The 20,479-nt window shown below is 37.2% G+C and overlaps 1 protein-coding gene across 1 annotated transcript in view; it reads right to left on the bottom strand.

Annotated features, from left to right (window-relative positions):
• Positions 1–12,671: 12,671 nt before the first annotated feature.
• TTC26 (tetratricopeptide repeat domain 26) overlaps positions 12,672–20,479 on the bottom strand; it is a 46,935-nt gene continuing 39,127 nt past the window's right edge. The window contains exons 14-16 of the mRNA XM_026069134.1: positions 19,395–19,501; positions 15,663–15,796; positions 12,672–14,090 (exon numbers count right to left, since the gene is read on the bottom strand). Coding sequence (XP_025924919.1) covers positions 13,979–14,090; positions 15,663–15,796; positions 19,395–19,501 — 353 coding nt within the window. The 3' untranslated portion in view covers positions 12,672–13,978. The remainder of the gene's footprint in view (positions 14,091–15,662; positions 15,797–19,394; positions 19,502–20,479) is intronic.

Here is a 20,479-nt window from a genome sequence, read left to right as displayed (position 1 = left end):
GGGGGGGGGACCTACCGTTTCCAGGCTCTAAGGGCCACAGTATGAATGCATCTCGTCTCAATTCCATTAACATGCCCAGTTTAAAGCGCTGCTGGATCAGCTGAGGAGACCAGTTTCGTGGAAATTGCTTCTTAGGGACTTCTGCCCAGCTTTCGTTGCAGAGCACTCTGACTTAACCACTCTGACAATGAGGTTATCCTCTGAACAAAGGTGGCTTGTTCTGAGGCTGTCTGGTTTGTACAGTAGCAATTCTGGATGCAGGAAGCAATTGTGGATTGGTGGGAAAGAATTGTCCTCTAGAGGTGGGACGACATAAGGAAGGTCCAGAGGAAGAGTACTAGTGAGGCTTGCTTCTCCATGAGCAAGAATTTCCTGCAAGCTCATAACTACTGCAGGCATTTCAGTCTGTCACCACCTAGCTTGACAGACTGATTGCTGGTATTTCCAGATGGAGGTGTGCTACCAGAACACTACTAAGCTTCAAGAAGCTATGAACATCTTCACATGTGCTGTATTCTCCAGCTGTGTTGGAACAGACAGACAGACATTGGCATTTTTTGCCTTTTTGTAGTCTCAGAAATGATAGTTAGGAGGAGTTTGTTCTCATGTTGAAAATATACTCATGTTATGCAAGGCAAGCATAATTTACATATGCCTATTATTTTGAATAATTATAGTAGACTTTTCTGTCCAGCACATTACTTTCTAAACTGCATTCATCACAGCGCTTGATGTTTTCCTTTTGTCTTCTAAGAAGTCTTTGACTTGACTTATTACTTTCATCTAGACTCCAGAGAACATTCATGACACTGGAACAGTGTTATTGAAAATTATGATTTTACTAAGAGGGAATGGAGAACATTCCAGAATACTGCTTATAGCAGGAAGTCAGTGCAATGACTGACCTCATCTAAGAAACATAGGCTGTCCTTTTGAAGCTTGAAAGGCCTTGTTGAGTGTTGTAGTCAAAGGACTTGCTTTATCTTAAAAGTTTGCAGGTTCTAGTATAACTAGCAAGCTTGGTAAAAGGATTCCTCACATATGTTTTGACTTTCAGTGTCATAATGAAATTATTTGAAAATCTCTCCTGTTCTCCTGTTGAGAATTTTATACAGCTATCAGATGGGGCACATAATAAGCAATGTCTTTCCTTCTGGATTCAAACTGAGTATCACTAAGCTCCAAACCTGCAAATTCTGCCAGACCGATTCTAGTCCTCATCAAAGTTTCTACGTAGTCTATGTCATTAAGCTGTGTGATGGTGGAGGGGGAGCTTTCCTCAGCAAAAGAGCAAGGTAGTGCTCAGCAAACAGAAGTCTTATGTGGAATTTATGGAACTTTTCGGCAGTTTTGCTGAACACTTGTTTTCTGTTACCAGTTGTGAAACTAGAGACTGAAATAAGAACAACATAATAACAGGAATACAACAATTTATGTCCCCAGTTAATACTTGGAGACATCTTTGGAAAGCAGTACAGATAAGGTGTGTGTTGTAAGTATCCAACCTAAAACTCAGTTATGTCTTTCAAGCTGCTAAGATGTATTCAGAATTAATGAATGTAGGTCAAGTACTCCACAAGAAAATGAGTTTCACAAGTATCTGGAATCCACACCTTCAATTATCTTGGCCATTGTATAGATAGATTTACTTGGAATCACATCCTGGTCAGATGTTTAACACACTTTTTAAATAGGAGAAAAATAAGATAAATACATAGAAATAACTGATTTGACCTTTGATAGGATTACAGCGAAAAAAGAGAAGATGTTCCTGGAAATACTTTTAGGCAGCCATTTGTTCTAAGCTATGCCATTGTAGACTTTGATAGAAGTAGCAGTCTTCCACATGTAAGGTTTTGGTAGATCTTTACTGTTTTGTTTATATCGCCTCTCTTCCTCCTCTCTTCTGGGAGCTTAGTTAAACAAATAATGCCTCATAGATATCTATATCTAAGCTCTGAGCACCTTAGAGCACACATCTTTCTTTATGAGGCTCAGCATATGTTAATGCCTCTAGATAAATAGTAGTTCTGGATCTTTGAATTTAAAGTGAAGTTACCAAAGACAGTGTGCTCTGCATCTTAGTGTCAGAACTAAACCAGAAAGAAACTTAGCAGCAGAGTCAAGCATAACGGTCACTGGAATATGTTGTCATTACATTTTGTCTAAGATATTGGAAACAGTAAGGAAAGACTGTGAAGAAACAAACCCAATCCCACTAGATCATAAATTCTTTAGGAATTTAGTGTTGAATAAGACCAGCAGAGTTCCTGGCTTGTGCCATACCACAAAATTTCAAGAGGAGTTAGGGTTTCTTTTTTCATCATTATTTTTCTGTTGTGCTACCTGTTTTGTTCTTTGTAGTTAAGCACTGTCTCAGGCTAAGTATTGTTTGTACATTGTATAATATGCATTCATGAGTGGAGCACAAAATGCTAAAGAACTGTAGTAAGTACATGTGTTTTACCGTCCTTTCCCTCAGGATATACCCATACAGAAATACTCTGTCATAGAATACAGATTCCTTCCTTTTGTCTGTTATCTGAAGGACACTTAATAATGAAAACTTCTCTTGAGAGGCATATTAAGTATTTAAAGAAGAATTTAACAGCTACAAAAAGAGACTAGTTTTGAGGTGAATATGAAGCTGCCTTTTGTTTCTTTGGTGAAAGCCAATATAAGCTGATCATACGCCCTGGAAGCGCAGAACTACGGGTGCCACAGCCACATCAGTGGAAGTTTCTTGACCTGACTTTATTTCAAATACAGAAAAGGGTGGCAATAGCCCAATAAGCCACCAGAGACCTCTACCCTCGTGCAGGCTGGGCAGAAGTTTCTATTAGTGTTCTCAGAGATCCTCCTCCTCTGCCTTGGGTTGGCTCCTCTGTCTGAGAAACAAACTGCCAGCACTTTCTCTTCCCTTGGGGCCATTTGTGTTTGTTGGGTTGGAGTCGGACATAGTACACAGTGTTAATACAAACCAAGGCTGTTCTACTGGACCTTAATGGAGTTAGCCACTACTGTTTTGTCCGTATGGCTTCCTTTAGCCTGGACACCCCACAGCAGCAGACCCAGGTCCCGCTAGTAGGCAGAACTGTCCCTGTGATCAGTTGTGCCCCTGTATCTCGGTAGAGCCTGCTTTCAGTGTCAGAGGCTTTTTTTACTTTAATCTCTGAGCTGTGAGGCCGTTGCCCTAGCATGGGAACATGGGGGAAAATGTGTCATGCATAGATCAGTAGTAAGTTTCCTCACTCAAGCTTAAGTGGCACAGGGTATCAGCTTTAAGAGTTTGTCTTCTGCTTTGCTTAACAAAAACTAGTCTACTTGGGATTCTCCAGTGAGGTAGGAGCTACACTGGTAGCCAATTCAGGCCTGTGCCCATCAGATCTCAGATAGCTACTCAAAAGTCTTCAAGAGATACTCGTAGCAACTTTGGTCATTGTTTTTTGTGAGAATTTCCTCATTTTTCTTGGGCTGCTTCATCACTACACCCTCCTTGTATCTTGGTTTCTAATGGTCCAACCAGGCATCTTTTTGATCCTCATGGTCCTTTCACTGAAGCTGCTGCTATAGTAGCTGCAACTGTCATTGCTGTGTCAGGAGCTGCTGCAGCTGCAGATAAGAATGGGATTTGTGTCGCTTTTACCAAAACTGCTGCTGCATCACCAGAATCCACTGCACCAACAATGTGTCCGGCATTGCTGTTTTTCCATTTAATGAGGTTCTCTGAATTCAAGTATCCTTTTTTTGAACACAGTCTCCATTCCTACATTTTTACTAACTTGCCTCCTGTCAGACCTGGAAAACACAATCACTCTGAAATAAGGTCTGGTCAAGAGATTTTCATTGAACCCAAAGAAACAGACACAACACTGCTCAAGGAATAACAAAACCCCTCTCTCTCTCTTTTTTTTTTCTTTTTCCTCCAAACCAGGCATCAGTGCACTGCAAACCATCTGGAAAAAATGATCTCTTTTATCTAGAGAATTCTTCCCCTAGTCATTTTTTTTAATTAAAAATACTGTTTCCTGAAGATCATACCTCTAGCTTTCTCTCCTTCAGGAGAGAAATTTTAGTTAATCCTGCTATGCAGGAATCAGGCACAAGTGCTTGGAGTTATTACTAGCTTATCTGCCACATCTTTGGAAAGCTTGAAATACTCTAGTCAGTGAAGTAAAAGCAAGTGGCTTAGAAGGATTGAAGGTAGGTAAAGAAACACCAGATATTGAGGAGGACTGGAAAGAGTGCATTAGCTTCAGGTATTAGGATATACTTTACAAGAGCAGAAATAATTCTAATTTATCACCATTTTAAGGAAGAACAACAGTGACTGTGAACTTTATCCCATTTGATATATTGCACACCGTGGACTCGTCAAACCCTACTTCTTAGAGAAGGAAATTTGAACCTGGGAGCCACTGGGCTCATTTCAAGAACTTTAAGAGAAGCTTTGAACACACCTAGTCAAAAGTTCAAGTTTTCAATGACCACAGGAAGTTTTTAAAGTAATAACAATTTTAATGCAAAAGGTGGTTACCACTACTGTAGTAAGAGGCCACACTGAAAATGCATTTTAGCTTGGAAGTGGATATGGCTGTATCTTTTGTTCGCTTCCTGAAATCAGGAATGGTGTTGCAGTATCATGTTGTGTGCCAGGCTACCCCCACTAGTAGGTAGTAGACAAAAATAGAACATTGGCTTTTATCTCCCATATAAGATAAGCTAGAGACCAGGACAAGTCTTCATGTTAGAAAGGTAAAGGAATTTACAGAAGCATGTGTCATGATAGTGTGAGTTCTACAACCAGTCAAAGGTATGGGGATGGACTTGGATAAAACATTTGAAATCCCAAATCTGTCATCTGTACTATTAACACAAAATTTTTCAGTGAGGACTTAGAAACTAAAACTGACACAAATTTGTATAATTAGTGTTTTTTATGATCCTCAGAATACTGTAACATTCTTTAAAATTAAGCTAATCAAAAAGACAGAGTAAGATCATAAAATTAGAGGAACTGCAGAGAAAAGGTATAGCTTCAAATACTGCATTTACATGGAATAGTACATGAGCCAGATCAGGAGAAAAAACAGGTAAGAGAATGGAAAGAACTGCACCTTGGACAAGGAAGTGCAAGATGCTGAAAGAAGCTGCTGCTGGGAACAGCCTTTGGTCCTGGAGAGGAGGTGAGGTTTTAAGTCCTCAAGCTCACTCTAAACATGAGCTCTAAGAGGGTGCATTTAGGAAGCAGAATGCGGGTAATTGGTTCCCTCAGATAACAGTAGCCAAGTCAATTCTAAATATCAAGATAAGAGCACTTTTCTGGTTACTTTTTTTTTTTTTACTTAATTGTTAGTAACTGTTTTTGCTTCTGCTGTCAAGATTTCTTGCTAGAACAAGCATGCAACTTCTGTCTTCAAGCTTTGCTAATGGTAAGGGTGAACTCAGTTGAGGCTGATAAACAAGTTATTTTAACTTATCCAATAGCTATGATTCTAGCTGAAGTGGTGTGTGGGCTCTCTGACTTAACTGGAATTAATTTGGGAATCTCAGCATCTGAAATGTTTTTTCAGCTAAGCAGTGAGGATTAGTTTGAGATCTAAAAACAGCAGAAAATTCTCTCTTACAGGTGTACTATTTACTTTTCTAAGCAGGAGGAAGAAACAGAGGCAAAAAAAAAGGTACCGTCTAAGTGGTCACAGGAAGATTAAAAAGACAGGTAGATTACTAGAGAAAATAGTTAAAAAAATAGGATCTTTTAGTTAAGATCCTAGGATTTTTGTGTAGATATAATGAATAGCAAGAAGAAATACATCAGAGATAAACACAGAAAAGATTTTGTAGAGGAGTTCCCAGTACCATTAAAAAAAAAAGCTCTTGCAATGAACTGACTGGTGAAGAAACTTAAACTGAGGCTCAAGCACCTGCCTGTAACATGTTCAGTGTGACTAAAAGTGATTCTAAAAACTTAAGCTGAGCTGCCTGTAAAAAAATAGATTTCCATAATGCTAGCTGTTCTTGAATTCATACATGCTCATTTCACAGTGTAAAAACAGTTATTTACAGAGACAGAGAGGGGTTACGTGCTCTGGGTACTTGCCTGATACTTTCTTATTTGCAGTGTTTCTTTAAAAATACTTGCCCAAATGGGAAACTTATCTCCAATGAAAAGCCTGTTCCATCAGACCAGCACCCCTGGAGGCAGCCTAAGATTACCAGTCTGTCTGAAAGTTTGGAGTCAGGTTATTGTCTTATCTCTGTTATTTTTGTCTGCTGTTTTTTTCTTCCAATAGTAATTAAAAAAAAAAAAAGCACAAATGTGTATGAGTCACAATTTTAAGTAGCTGCCCCACCCATTGGTAACATGAATAAGAAAGATTGGCTTTGTATGGAATTCTCAACTCGAATGGCAAACTAAAAGCAGTAGTAATGCTATTTAATGACCTAAAAGGGTCTGGAAGTAATTCTGACCTATACAAAAGCTAATGTGCCATAGATGTTCTCTTGCTGAGGGTTTCTCTTGTAAGTGCTGGCCTAAGACAAGACAAATACTCTCTCAGAACTCATGAAAATAGAATCAGTTAGACTGTAGGCCAGAACAGCTTGATCACACCAGTGTGCTGTTCTCTGTTGTTAGTGAAATATTTTTAATAATTATCAGAAAATTGCTTCGCTTATAAAATATTCTAATAGAGAAAAAGCTAAGTAGAGTTACTGTTCAGGAAACAACTGTCAAGTAATGCTCACCCTCCCAAAAAGGAGAATTTCATTTAATATACAAAGATTGCAAACTAACAGTTTAGGAAGTGGAAGGACATACAAAGTATTATTTGACTGTGACTTTGGAAGAATTTAGGTTTTTTTTGTTGGGTTTTTTTTTCTCCTTTGGCTTCCAGACTAATTTCACAAAAACTGGGATGCTCCAATTTCCTAACCATTTATTTCAATGTCTATCTCTCAACACTTTGGAAACAGCTTTGACTTGTACAGTGTTCTACATCTAAATAAGTGCACATTATTGCAGACAGCTGAAAGTGATTGCATAAACAAGTTACCACATTTTTAACATTCAAACAAGCTTACGATCAGAATAGTCAGAAGTGTATTTTGCATGTGCAGTTCAGCATTTTCATACTTCCATGATTTTATTTCCAAACCAAATTGCCTTCGAAAAGCAAAGCACATATTCATCACCGAGAATTAACTACATACCGAGCTTGCAGATCCAACACAAAGCTGCTTTTGAGCTACACGGCATTAAAAATAGCATCTGAAAAATTACTTGAGAAAAATGATTTTCCATACATGAATAATTTAAATATACAAATGGAATTTTATTAAACTGTTTTCTTATCATCCCCAAGAAGTTGTATTTTGAGAAGACATATGAAGTTTAAAGATTTTTGAGAATATTAAGTGTAGAATAGCAGCAATAGTAGTGACAATTTTAAGGGCAGAGTGGCTGCTACATGCCAGAAATGCTTGTGAAAACAAGCTATGTTTTATGTATGATAGCTGTATTTCAAATGTCATTTTTCTGGCCTTAAAAGAATTCCCCCTTACATTGATAAGTGATTATAGAGTCGTAGTTAACTTGAGTACTCATCTGAATACTTTTTCACAGTTTTAAGAGATGTAAGTTATTTATTTCTTAATGTCATGTCATATTCATCTGTAGTCTTCCATAGGCAAATGTCAGCATATTTTACAAATCTGAACAAACTTTCACTCTGTGAAGTAAGGCAAGCCAAGTAATGCTCCAGAGAGGGGGTAAGGGGAAGAAGAGATAAGTGGAAAACAGTGGCACTTTGGCAGCACTTTGTGATAGTCCTGTAAGGACCATTGTGTGTTAGTGGATAGATGAGAAGGGAAAACACTTGATAGAGAAGGAGAACATATAGAAATGAAAAGCTGACAGTACAATAGGACCTGTTTGAGAATAACTAGCTAAATTGAGTGGGAAGTCTTGTATATCTTGCCACTGAAATTATTTTGCTGACCTGAAAATAGCTCTTCTGCCTTTAAATGGTGGGGAAAAACAGCCCATTTCTTCCCAGTTTGTATGATGACGACTAAATTCAGCACATTGTGATACAATGAACAAGTCAGACAAAAGTAAGATTGAACTTCTACAATACAAATATTATGACAACTAGCAGTGACAGGAGTGTAACAGATAGATAGCTTAAGGTCTCGTTTGCCAATTTTTGTAATGTAATTTTTTAAATGTTTTCTCAGGCATAGCAATCACGTGTGTATTAACTTTTAGAGATACATGTACTTCATATAATATGAATTAATTCACCAGCTCTGCAAGGTAAGACATTGTGTTTCATCACATATAATGGCCTCACCCTGTAAGCACACCCACTGATGACAGGCAAGAAAATGCTTACCAGTAGCTTTAGAGTAGACATGCATAATGATCTCATCATCTTTAGAAGGACAATCAGTGAGGAAAATTATAGCCATTGTATTATGAAGGGCAATATAACGTTTAGAATTGAAGCATGGTTATTTTCTACATGACATAAAACATCTACATACTATTATATATATTATTAAAATATATTATTGTATATTATATAACATAATACTTCTGCATTATTTTGTGTGTGACTTTTCACAGAACTGACCACTTGAAAGTTGCTTACAGTAATCAAGGAACAGATGGCAGAGTCTGAGGCTCATCATTCTTCCCTAGTTAAAGGCTAGCTTTAAGCGTGGTTTGAGGACTCCAGCTAAACAATACCATCCCTAGATTCATGAAAGTGCAGTTCAGAGAAAATAGCATGGGTACTATCCCATTTTTCATTTAGATTTAGCTGTATCCGAGAACTGTTACAAACTATCCCATAGTGTATTTCCTTATCAAAATAACTTAAGTCCCAGGTTCTTACAAGTCTACTTGAAAAAATATTTTAAAGGACATTACTTATTTTACAGATTCATTATTTCAAATGACCTGTCACAGAAAATTACAAAAAATAATATAATGATGTGGAGCAATTAAGCACAATACAATATGTAAGTATGAATTAAAGCTGAAGTTCTCTTTATTTAAAGAATACACTGGATCTTCTCAAAAGTCACATCTCTTACTATAAATTTTTCTAAAAACATGTATAAATAGATGCGAGTATAATTCATCATTTAAGTAAGTCCTGTAGGAATTTAGGGGGAGTCCCATGGCCAGAAATGTCAAATACCTGCTTTATTTGATGTGCTTGAATGTTTTGTTCCAACTGAAAATGAAAGTTTAGAACCTACAAAACCAAAAGTAAGCTTTTGGTTCATGGCTTCAAAATGTGATCAAAGTACAAAGAGTAGTAGTATTATCTTTCAAATTCTGCAAGCAGTCTTAAACAGCTGGACTCCACTTCCATCAGTCTTTCTGGGATGCTATAGGGTTCATCTAATAAGGAATGAATGGAAATACATAGGAATATATATATAACTCCAGTCAATGACACAGAGCTTTAACTGATTACAACTTTAGCTAAGGAGCAGTTATAGAAATGCGTTTTTATTATCATGTAACTCATTTTAAAAAGTAGCATAATACAGCATCTCATGTTATATGCACATGTTAAATGAGAATGACAAATTGTGAAAAGTAGCCATAAGTCATCATTAGTAGAATGTTTTGGGTGTTTTCTTTAGTAGGGTCCTGGAAGGACTGATGATCCAACATATTCATTGATGATGCAGATGTAAAATGGGTGCTAATAAAAGTTTGCAAAAAAACAGACTAGTGATTAATGCAGATAAGACTGGTCACACAGAGTGATCTGTGTAAGCTGGAAAAGTGAGCCCATTCAAACAAAAAACATTTTTCATAGAGCTACAGGTAGGCTGTCTCTTTGGAAGGGTAAGACTGCATCCTGGAAAATACCATTTCTGGAAAAACTCTAGATGTCACGTCACAGTGGAGAAGCAATTTAATGTGAGCTCCCCCTGTGATAATATGGCAAGAAGTGTGAATGCAGTCTGTGAATACAGACATAGGAGAATAGTGAGAATAGTGAGTAGAGTATGGAGGAGCATATTCCAATGACACATAGAGTGATAAATTATGCCCAGTGCTACACACACATGTTTTAAAAAAAAAATTATTGACAAACTGGGGAAAATGCCAGTTTTCCAGTCTGGAAAAGTACTTATAACAGAGACGGTATTTTTAATATATCCAAAAAGAAACAGAGATTACATCCCCTCAGTTTATGTATCCCTAAAGAGGAAAAAAAACACAAACAAACCAAAACAAAGAATACCAGGCTTTAATGGCTATTTAGCATAGCAGAGGTGGACATTGGAAGAACCAATTATTAGGAAGTGAGGCCCAGCAAACTGAATTTAGAATTAAGATACAATTTTTAAAAGAGCAAAGATGATTTAGCCATTTGAACAAATTACAAAGGAAAATGATGGATTTTTTTCATCATCCATCTTCAAATCAAGACTCTTCAGTCTTTCTGGCAAACATTTTTATTGAAAACCAAATTATTGGATTCAATACAAAGATAAGCAGATGAAATCTACTGTCTTGCAATAGGTAGGGTCAGACCAGATTATCTAGTCATCCTTAAAGACTTGTACTTTAATGGTTCCTCATGACACTTTTGTGCAATTATCTACTTCACTGATGATCATTTGAATAGATCAAATAGGGGGAGGGAAGCTTGGAAATGAAACTCAAAAAGGAGGGATTGGAAATTCCTGATGGAGATAATACAGGGAAAATTTGGTTAATGAGTAAAACAAGGGGCAAAAACCAGATGTGTTCCTCAAAGTATGTCCCATATAGTGAAGCTACATGTAATAACTACACATGTAATTGCTTATTTTGTGTCTTACTACCTAATGGCCAAGTTCTATAATCATCTTTTGACAACTTTCTTATGAAGATCAACGAGAGATCTTCAAGTTGGGAGCACCGCATACTCCTAAATGCCTGCTACAGGCCAAAGTCAAAGATGGCATGACTTTTCCTTTATGATGAACTTGCCATCTCCAGTTTAGTATGTTACTTAGCTCCAGCTGTTACTGTTCTTAGGAGTTTATGCTAGATTCCAGAATTAATCCAAGAGGATTGCTGCTATACTGGATCACTTCAGATGCTGGCCAAAGTGAATGTTATCCTGGAGCTCATTTGCAGCAATTGAAAGGATAAATGTCCTCCCCAGTAGTTTAATTCAGGTCAATGTTATTGGAGTACATGTTGTTCAGGTATTACTGAGCTTAATTAAAGGTCATCTTCGTTATCTATCAGGAATGGGTGACAGCCCAGCTAAAAGAAGTTACACAGTGCTTGGGGTTTTGACTTTCTCTGCCTGTCACTATTAATGATATGATTGCTAACATAGTACCTTCTGTGCTCTCTCTATATTCTATTTTCCAGAATCAGATACATACTCAGACAAAAAAGTTCTCCTTCAGTCATTCTTCACTGCCTGTTTGTTCTGTATGAGTCACTTCTGTTTCTCTCCATATCTCCCTTCACTCCCACCTTTCCTATTTAAACTACCCTAACTCCTTACATTCCCACATTTCAGGAAGATATGGACATGCACAGGGATAAGATTTGTTAACTCTACTTGAGAAAAGTTGTAGAAATTCTCTATTAACTTCTCTTTCCATATCAGCTAAGGCAACTTCTATTCACACCTGTTTCTTGAATATGATTTCAGATTAAACAATGGAAGACATTCTTAAAATGTATTTTCAAGGTAAAATAAAAGCCAATATTTCAGCACTTTTCTTGTTCTGTATTTTAGCAGTACCTACATATCTGTTCCATTATCAAGACTCTAAATGCCAGGACGATATGTAATATATCTTTTATTTCATCACTGTACAAAGCAAATCCTTGCAGCCCCCACTTCTTTATACCTTAAATGCCCAAAGCTTTATTATCAGTTAAAAAAAAAAAAAGCACTGTGCTAAAACCCACGTTATTTAACATATTAAATACAACTTTGTGACTAATGTAATTAATTGTGACATTTTCAAACACTTCTTCACTGGTCTTGGACAAAGAGTTTGAAAGTAGTCCCCAAACCCATATGCTGCAATGCTACCACACTTACTATGGAAGATTCACCCAACATGTAAAATGGTCTGCAATGAATTTGGATGTTCTTCAGCTCTCCTGCAGGTTAAGTTTCAGTAAAGGGAGTAATTAGATGCATTTAACATCTGCTGCAAAGCCAGCAACATGATTTTTTTGGAAGCTCTGTACAAAGACTCATAGTAGCATTCCCAATCTGTTTCCAAGTTAATTAAACTGGGAAAGAAAACAAAAATGCTTTTTACAAGTGAAGTATGTTTTGTAACTGCTTTCAGTGAAAATACTGCTTCTTTCACACGTTCTCTTTTGAATCACTGTAATGTTGGCCCTGCCCCTGCTGAAAGGCTCTGTTATTGTTGCTTGATGATGGATCAGTTTTCTAAATTTCATGTAAATGCAAATAGCCACAACCTACCGGTGCACTTCCAGATATTTCAATAATGATACCCACAGTTTTTGCTTAAAGACACTGGCATGTTTTTTGGCAGAAAGATGTATATATTTTGTGTACCTCCTTATTTTCAGCATCAAACAGTAAAAAAACATCATAAAGATCAGGACCAAGGCCATTGGCTTGTCTTGAATGACTACTGAACAAGCATTTAATGACTAGTCGCAAATCTGTCCTCTTTCACAGCAAAGGGAACATACCATTTCAATTCCTTCAACATGAGACAACACAGACCAAGTAAAATGTTCTATTGTAGACCCACACAAGAGCTTTAATCAAAGCACAGACAGAATACAGTATTCTGAAAAGTTCCCTCCCTCAAAGATATAAAAATACTTCATAAGAAAGGCAAATTTTCATTTTACAAATAATATACAAATATTGCTTATTGCAAACCATATAATACATTTCTATGTTACAACTGTTGCCTTCTTTTAGGATTGTGTGTTCCCTGAACTGTTCTCCTTAGGAAACTTGTCACCAAAAGTGTAATGAATGTATTGCTAACTACGATGGAAACTGTTGAAGAAAATGATTCTAAACATACAGTTCTTTTATCCATCAGATTGGTACACTAAAGGGATTACTCACATGAATTATATTAACATGGATAAATGTTTTAGGGTCAAACTTCAAGCAAGACCGAACAATCCAGACAGTCCTCCGTGCTCTGAAAAAAAAGGTACCATCATGCTTTGTTACCAACCTAAAAAGCAAATAAGCCACTTTGGAGCTTGACATTTGGGGCTGATTAACTCTCACCTTCAGAATTAATTGTAAGAGAGAACAGATTATTCTAGACAAAAATAAGAGAGATGAAGTTACTAGTTATTGAGATTTAACCAGAAAAGGATGCTGTGCAGACTATGATTTCCACTTTACCCCAGGCACGGAATATACAAAAATCTGCTCATGCTATTTGATATCCCAGTACTGGCTTTCCATTGTCACAATTCTCCTCCTCTCTACTTGCCACATTCCATCATCCGCTGAAGTAGATTCGTCTCAGTCATTTAACAAATGATTCTTTTCTGGAGGCCAGAAGACTTACTGAAAAACACAACGGACTCCAGTAACTGGTGCAGAAAGTCTGGGGAACATCTGAGGAATGCTTTGATTTGTGGATGATTGGAATTACATTATGAAAAAATTGAGAAACCTTGAATGAGGAATAGAGATTGGTGAAACAGTAGGATTCTACTGAAGGGAGAAAGGAATTCAATACCTTTCCTTCTAAAATAAAGCTTTAATGAAAAAAATTACCTGCTGAATGTTACACAGTCTCACTGCAGTATGCTCTTTGCTCAGCTGTAGACTGGGTCAACCTGCTTGATGTCCTAAAGATGTACCTTTAGGTACAGAAGGAAATACCCAGAATGCACAGGAGGAACCACGATCCACATCGTAACAGCCACACACAAAATAGTAACTGATTCAGTTCTTTTGGTGACACTGACTTAGACAGGGACTCTGTTCTCCTTGGCCCACTTTTTCATGATGCGGATAATGTATTCTACTTGAGGATTACCAGTGCTCCTCAGAAGATGCAGCACTTCCCGTAAAGTCTCTCTACAAAGGTGAAAGGCAAAAATTTAAAGGATGGTGAGAATCAACTGCTATCATTTGAAGTTTCAATAAACAACCCCCTTACCCCCAAATATTTTGCAAAACATTGTTCCTGGACAGAGAGATGTTTCCATCTGCAGAGCAGAAAGAGGTAAAAATGCGCAACAATTTAGATCCTAGGACAATAAATACATCAAAAAAAAGTCTTGTATGCAATTTCAACAAGAGAGAAATTAAAAGTAAAAATCAGCAAAATATAATTAATTGGTTTTGAATTTAGCCCATATACATATATATACACACACACACACGTATATAATTTATATTACATAAAAGTGTGTATATATACATATATGTATATGTGTATATATTTAAATGTGTATAATTTATATCATATATATATATAAATACGTAGGAGTGTGTGTATATGCACATATATGTGCATATATGTATATATTTACACACACACATACACACACACTTATAAAAATCCTTACTCTTGCAAAATAGCTCCCCAGAACAAAGCAAATTATTAGGTTTTTTTCTGTTTGTTTTTATGCTATTTGCTAGTCTTCAGTATGGCAACATCCAACTTAATGCTGCCAAAGCACCATCTGCCTTACAAATAAATACAAATAGCATGGAAATGAGTATTACTAATAGGATAAACCAGTATAAACCTACAGTGTGCCAGCTACTTTACAGCAAGAACTTGCATGCATAATGAAGAACAGGTAAGCTATATATATTTTACTGCATCTAGTGCAGTACTTGCCAAAAGGGCTCCTGAAGGGTGCAGCAGTTAAAGACATTATGCCAGCAGAGAAGGGGATACAAGAAAGATGTAAAAGCCAAGGTATACACCTTCCAGTCATGTACAAACAGCAACTTCGGCCAGGGCAGAATGGCCACCTGGCATCACAGCTGAATATTCATGAGGGAATAATTCTTAAATGTAGCTTCACTACTCTCTTTCATTCTTCCATCAAGTGAAATGGGCCAAAAGTAAAACAATCAGCAACACTTACAGACAACTTCCTTTGAGCTTTAATCAAACAAGTATCTTTGTCTGACAGGAACAGAATCTTCAGAAAGCGAATTTTAGTGAAAGCCCAGTCTCATCTACTCATTGTTTAGAGAAACAGTGTCCTTCCTGGATTGTTGAGTAAATGTTTCCCTGTTTTTGTTCTATGAACCTTAAAATGCCATAAGATAGTTTTTCCATTCTCAGGCCATCGACATGAAATGAGTTCCTTTCCCTTAGGATATGAACATACTATATTTATAACTTAGCTCTTGCTAGTATAATGACCAGCACTATATTTTGGTTCCCTGCAGTTCATAGCATTCACTGATAAGATACTCTCCACAATATATTCTGTAACTGATGGTTTGGAAGACAAGCTTCAAGAAAACTACATATGGAACCACTGGTCAGAGTTTGTATTTTCCAAAAGGTCAAAAAAGAATTGGAAGAGGACATGCATTCCTGAAGCTAGGATTATGATTCTAGCTTACAGCTAACTGGAAATAGCAAAAGAGCAAATAAATTCATATATAACAAACAATACTTACTTTGCTTCTCGGCCAGCTAAGATCATCTGAAAGACACCCACACAAGCGCCTCTCTTGCCTTCCCAGTATTCAGGATTACTGTCCAATCTCTCCAGAACATCAAATGCTTTGGCTGAGTAGTAAAACTGACCCATCTGTATAAAAAGAGAAACATGACATATTCCTGAGTATATGACCATCTTTCAGAAGGGGATTAAACATTTTGATCTTGGTTTTCTGAAATCAGCAGTAAGTCATAGAAGCAACATGCATTTTCCTGGTTTTCTCCTGGCAGTGAGCAACACAAACAGGCACATTTCAGTTTCTTGCAGGAAAACAGGCAATATAACATTATTATTGTAGGTCTTTGAACATATTATAGACAAACTGCACTGTGAACTTTGTTAGTTGGCTATGACCAGCTCTGTTCTTGTTTTGATCATATATAGCTAACATTAGCTAACAGAACTTCTTTCGTGCCTTTGCTTTTTACAACCAGCATTAACCTTTAAAGTATGAGTTGCCCTATTTACAGTAGGTACAAAGTCCTCTTAATATCAGATTCAAACTATGTCAAACGTTTTAAAACAGAATCGATTTTCCTTATCTAGAGATGGTCACACAGGCAGATTTGGATGTCTTTTGGGTTTAATTTAAAGCTAAGTTTTACTCTTCATTGTTACAGTACAATACAAAATAAGATTCAGCGGCACTTTAATCCAGAATTTTCCTGAGCATAGGAAAATTCACTGTGTATCCTATCTTTTCTCCATCAGTTTCTCTATTTGTGAATGGGAACAGGAAGCAAGTTGGTTGATACAGTCAGTGAGAAAGGATTAACTACAGTAAATGTGGCTTTTGAAGTTAGTAGAACTCATGTGGACCTTATTTATGACTGTCAATTTTCTTCACTTAGGCAAGCCTGAGTAGCAATGTTGTTTGTCCCATGAGAGATCACAGAAGGCAGACTGCACATAACCTCCCATTCATTGGTGGCTAGAAGCCTGTGCCTGCTGAGAAAACAGGGCAAGCTGTGGGAGTTGTATTGGGATACTTTAGTCAGAGAAGTACAGGTACTGCAGAATGAGTAATAATTCCCTTTTCTTTGAATACATGGTGATTTTACCACAGGGACCGGCAAGCACTTATCAGATGGAAATAAAGAGTGAGCATAAACAGTTTCAGACATCTCAGCTAAAAAGAAAAAAAAGAATACTGATCTCCCCAAACTGGCAACTAAATGAGTTTCATAACATTTGATGAGAGTGAACTGTTCCATTGAGCAGATTCCAGCTGAATGTTCTCCTTCTATCTCACATAAAAGCAGGAAGAATGCTTTGCTTCAAATCAAATGCTGTTCCCTATATTGATAAGATGGGCTTTTCCATGGAGTAGTAGCAAGAAATTAGCCAGAAGTCCTGCATCCCAGTATGACAGCTTTCTCACCAAACAACTCCTGCAGGCCAGGATAAACTGCTATGAGGCATCCAGCAACACCTGGTCTGAGGTAGCTGTTGGCCTTGCTCCATCCATGTTCTTTTGGCATTCTGTTAAATGAAGCCGAGTGCGACTGCCATCTTCAGTTACGGCTGTGGCACTTTCTACAGACCTCCAATATAATATAGTATTTCAGAAGCAACTGGAGAATGTTACACAGACTCAATGTGAACCTTACCATTTAGTGGGAGAGGTACAAACAGCAGGTAGTGTAGGAAGATAAATTATAATGTTACAGTAATTATTTTTGAGTCTTCGCAATGAAATTCCTTGGTCTTTGGAGCAGTCATCTGTGGCCATGTGTAGGTAATGTACACAGTCTGAAACATTTAGTCCTGTAAGCGCAATTTTTAAGAGTGCTGGATAAATCAAAAGGTGGAACTGCTTCTCCTCTACTGTACTATATGGTTTTGAGAGGAATTTAGGCAAAGTAATCAACTCATTGAAGTGAAACTCAAAATGATGTAGAGATCACTCACTTTCGCAGTTGGCAGTCACCAGAAACACCTAAGGCCTAGCCACTTGCTTGACCAAAAAGACCATTTTAGGGTGAGATGGTGAATGGAATACTTAGAGATGCTTAAGACAGAATTCCCTCAGTTTTGGAAGAGTGCTTTTGAGATCACAGGGTAGATTGTCTGACTTACAGTTAAATGTTCTTTAGGATTTTGAGAAGCATGGTACCGTCAGATGAAAGAAAACAGACAGCAAGAAAGAATGTTATGAATGGTATGCAGATATTTCTGCTCTTTGGAGAGCTTGGCTGAACTGAGAATCATTGGGAGGTTTTCAAGACCACTCTTACTATCTTTCCTCCATGTTAGGAAGTTTGGTCACTGTGTCTCTAATAAATCTATGCTAGCAGCTGCTCTCTCTTCTGTATTCATTTATCTTAGGAGTCTCTACTGAACCAGATCCATGAGCTTTAAGTCTATTATCTTTGTTCTGCTGTTCTCACATCTGCCTTCTTAAAACAGTACACTATGACACTGTCATGGTCATCAAATTATAATCTGTCTTTATATTCTACATTTAATTTAAATTAAACCTAACATGGCTGCTCCCCAAATAACTTCAGCCCTCCTTCTAATATAAGCGGCTTGTGCCAATACATTCTGAAAATTTGATGGCCTGTGTCTCACCATAATGCTTTTCTAAAGAGCATCCCCTTCTCCCATCACAGAACTGCTATTCCTCTTTTCTAGGTCCCAACACAGTGCAATCATCCTTGTAGATGGCAGAGAGGATACTTGGATCTAGCATCCCATTGTTGTCTACTGAAACACACTGCACAGCAGTACTCTTTGCATAGGACAACCAATTTTTTTTTCTCCTATAATGCCATATACAATCCTCTCAAAACAGTTGGTCTTCATGTGTCTCTACATCCACCCTATGGATGAAACTCTCATGTTTTCTTTGACAAGTTTTGCAGAAGAACAAAGACCTCGATAAAACAATTGCAAACAGCCTCTTGTTCGAAAATGTTTGCTCAAACTTCTAGTTTGCTATGCAACATTTTATTGTGCTGGACTGAAAAAAAAAGAGGTGCTACTAATATGGAGTACCTCACTGTAGGTAAATCTCACAGAAAGTTTTCATTTGTCCATTAAGAACAAATCTGAGCTAAGTCTCCCTGTGTATAGGCACCATCTAAAGAATAGGAGGTTAGGCAGATCCCCAAGACCTCTTCACTACTAATGTAGCTTTGTATAAATGAGAATTTGGAAGTGTGCCAGTAGTATATTAGCACTCACTATTTGAACTAGTAAACATACTCTAGAAGCCTGGTACATATAAACTAGCTTATATTTTAACTTGTTCTAAAATGCCCAAACCATCTGTTTAGTCTCTGCTAAAGTGGACACTGTCTGGTCTAGCTTGATTTTTAAAAGCACATCAGTCAGGTCAGTCTAACCTCATCTCTTTAAAAATCTACTCTAGAAAAGGTTCAAGAGAAAAACTGTTATGTGTTAGCATGGATCCGACTAGTAGTAAAAGAAACTGTTGTTACTGTATTAATAGCTCAAGCAAGCAGTAATTACCAACATTTTAATCAGTGGGTTGTCTACCCAGAAGACCTGTTGGTTAAAAAGCTGACTAGTCCTTGCCAACCTATGTACATTAATAATAGTCATATCACTGTTATAAGTGAAAATTCACTAGTGGTGACCAAGATAGAAATTATCGAGAATGGTGGTTAGTAAGACCACTGAATTAACATGCCATATACCAAGCTCCCAAGGGAAGACTCACTTTGTAGCAATCATTTGCAATGAGCTGCAAAAGACTAAAGGATTCCCCTGAGGTCTCCATCTTCAAATAGAGCTTCCAGGCCAGCTGTGGTTTCTTATTCATAATATCTGCAATAACAACAGAAAGTTGAGATTGTGGAAAAAAATACACCATGCACAATACTAAATGGCAGGTGGAATAAATATTCCTAAACCTCTTTGCTCAATGTAACAGCATGCCTCACCCTACGAGCATGAGGTTGGGAAGGGAAACTTATGCTGACATTTTGCCTTATTGGTGATAACAGTAACTCATTAGAGAACACCAACATCATGAAGAAGAATTACGAAGTTTACATCTCAAAATCTACATTTCACAGATACAATGATAACCACAAGTCCTATGATTTTAGATGTGATTAAAGAACAGAATGGAAAGTGTTAGAAAAGGCATTTTATCCAGAACGAGGAGCTGTGGCAAACCATTTAGGTGGTGAGACTTAGGATTGTGTGTTCTTACACATAGAAAAATTTTAATTGGCACTGAACTGAGGTCTTTAATACTTGGTGCCCACTGCATTCTAAACATTCAATTCCCATGGTTCTTAGCAAACAAAGGAATGCAAAAAAACCTCTACAAGCATAACAAGACTCATCATTATGCATCTACTAGAAAAGAGCTTTGAAATTCCTGAGATTTTGTGGTCATTTTAAATTTGCATATGTGACTGGAAATTTTCATTGGCCTTTAACTCCAAATATCACTGTTATAACACAATTAGAAATGAAGCAGTCTGAATCTTCCATCTCAGCTAGTGGAAATTCTACTAGGATGTTTGAATACTAAATAGCTAAATTGAACACTAAATTCTAAAAATTGATTTTCTGAAGATAAGAACCCATTCTGTTTAACCTGTGGTTTATATTGTTAATTCTCAGTACATTTAAGTCTTGGGGGAAAAAAGAAAAGGAGATGAAGTATTTCTTTCCTTTTCAAGTCTTACCAGCTACTCACAGAGAACACTGGCTGTTAATGCATGGACCACTCTTGTGCTCTTTCAAAAGAGGGATTGTTTAGCTTTCTCTCTCTGTGCCCGCTCAGCCAAT

The sequence above is a fragment of the Apteryx rowi genome, unplaced genomic scaffold (genome assembly GCF_003343035.1).
Source record: "Apteryx rowi isolate R43461 unplaced genomic scaffold, aptRow1 scaffold_287, whole genome shotgun sequence".
NCBI lineage: Eukaryota > Metazoa > Chordata > Aves > Apterygiformes > Apterygidae > Apteryx > Apteryx rowi.
The sequence above is the reverse complement of the archived record's forward strand: the minus strand, read 5'-3'. Positions and strand labels throughout refer to the sequence as shown.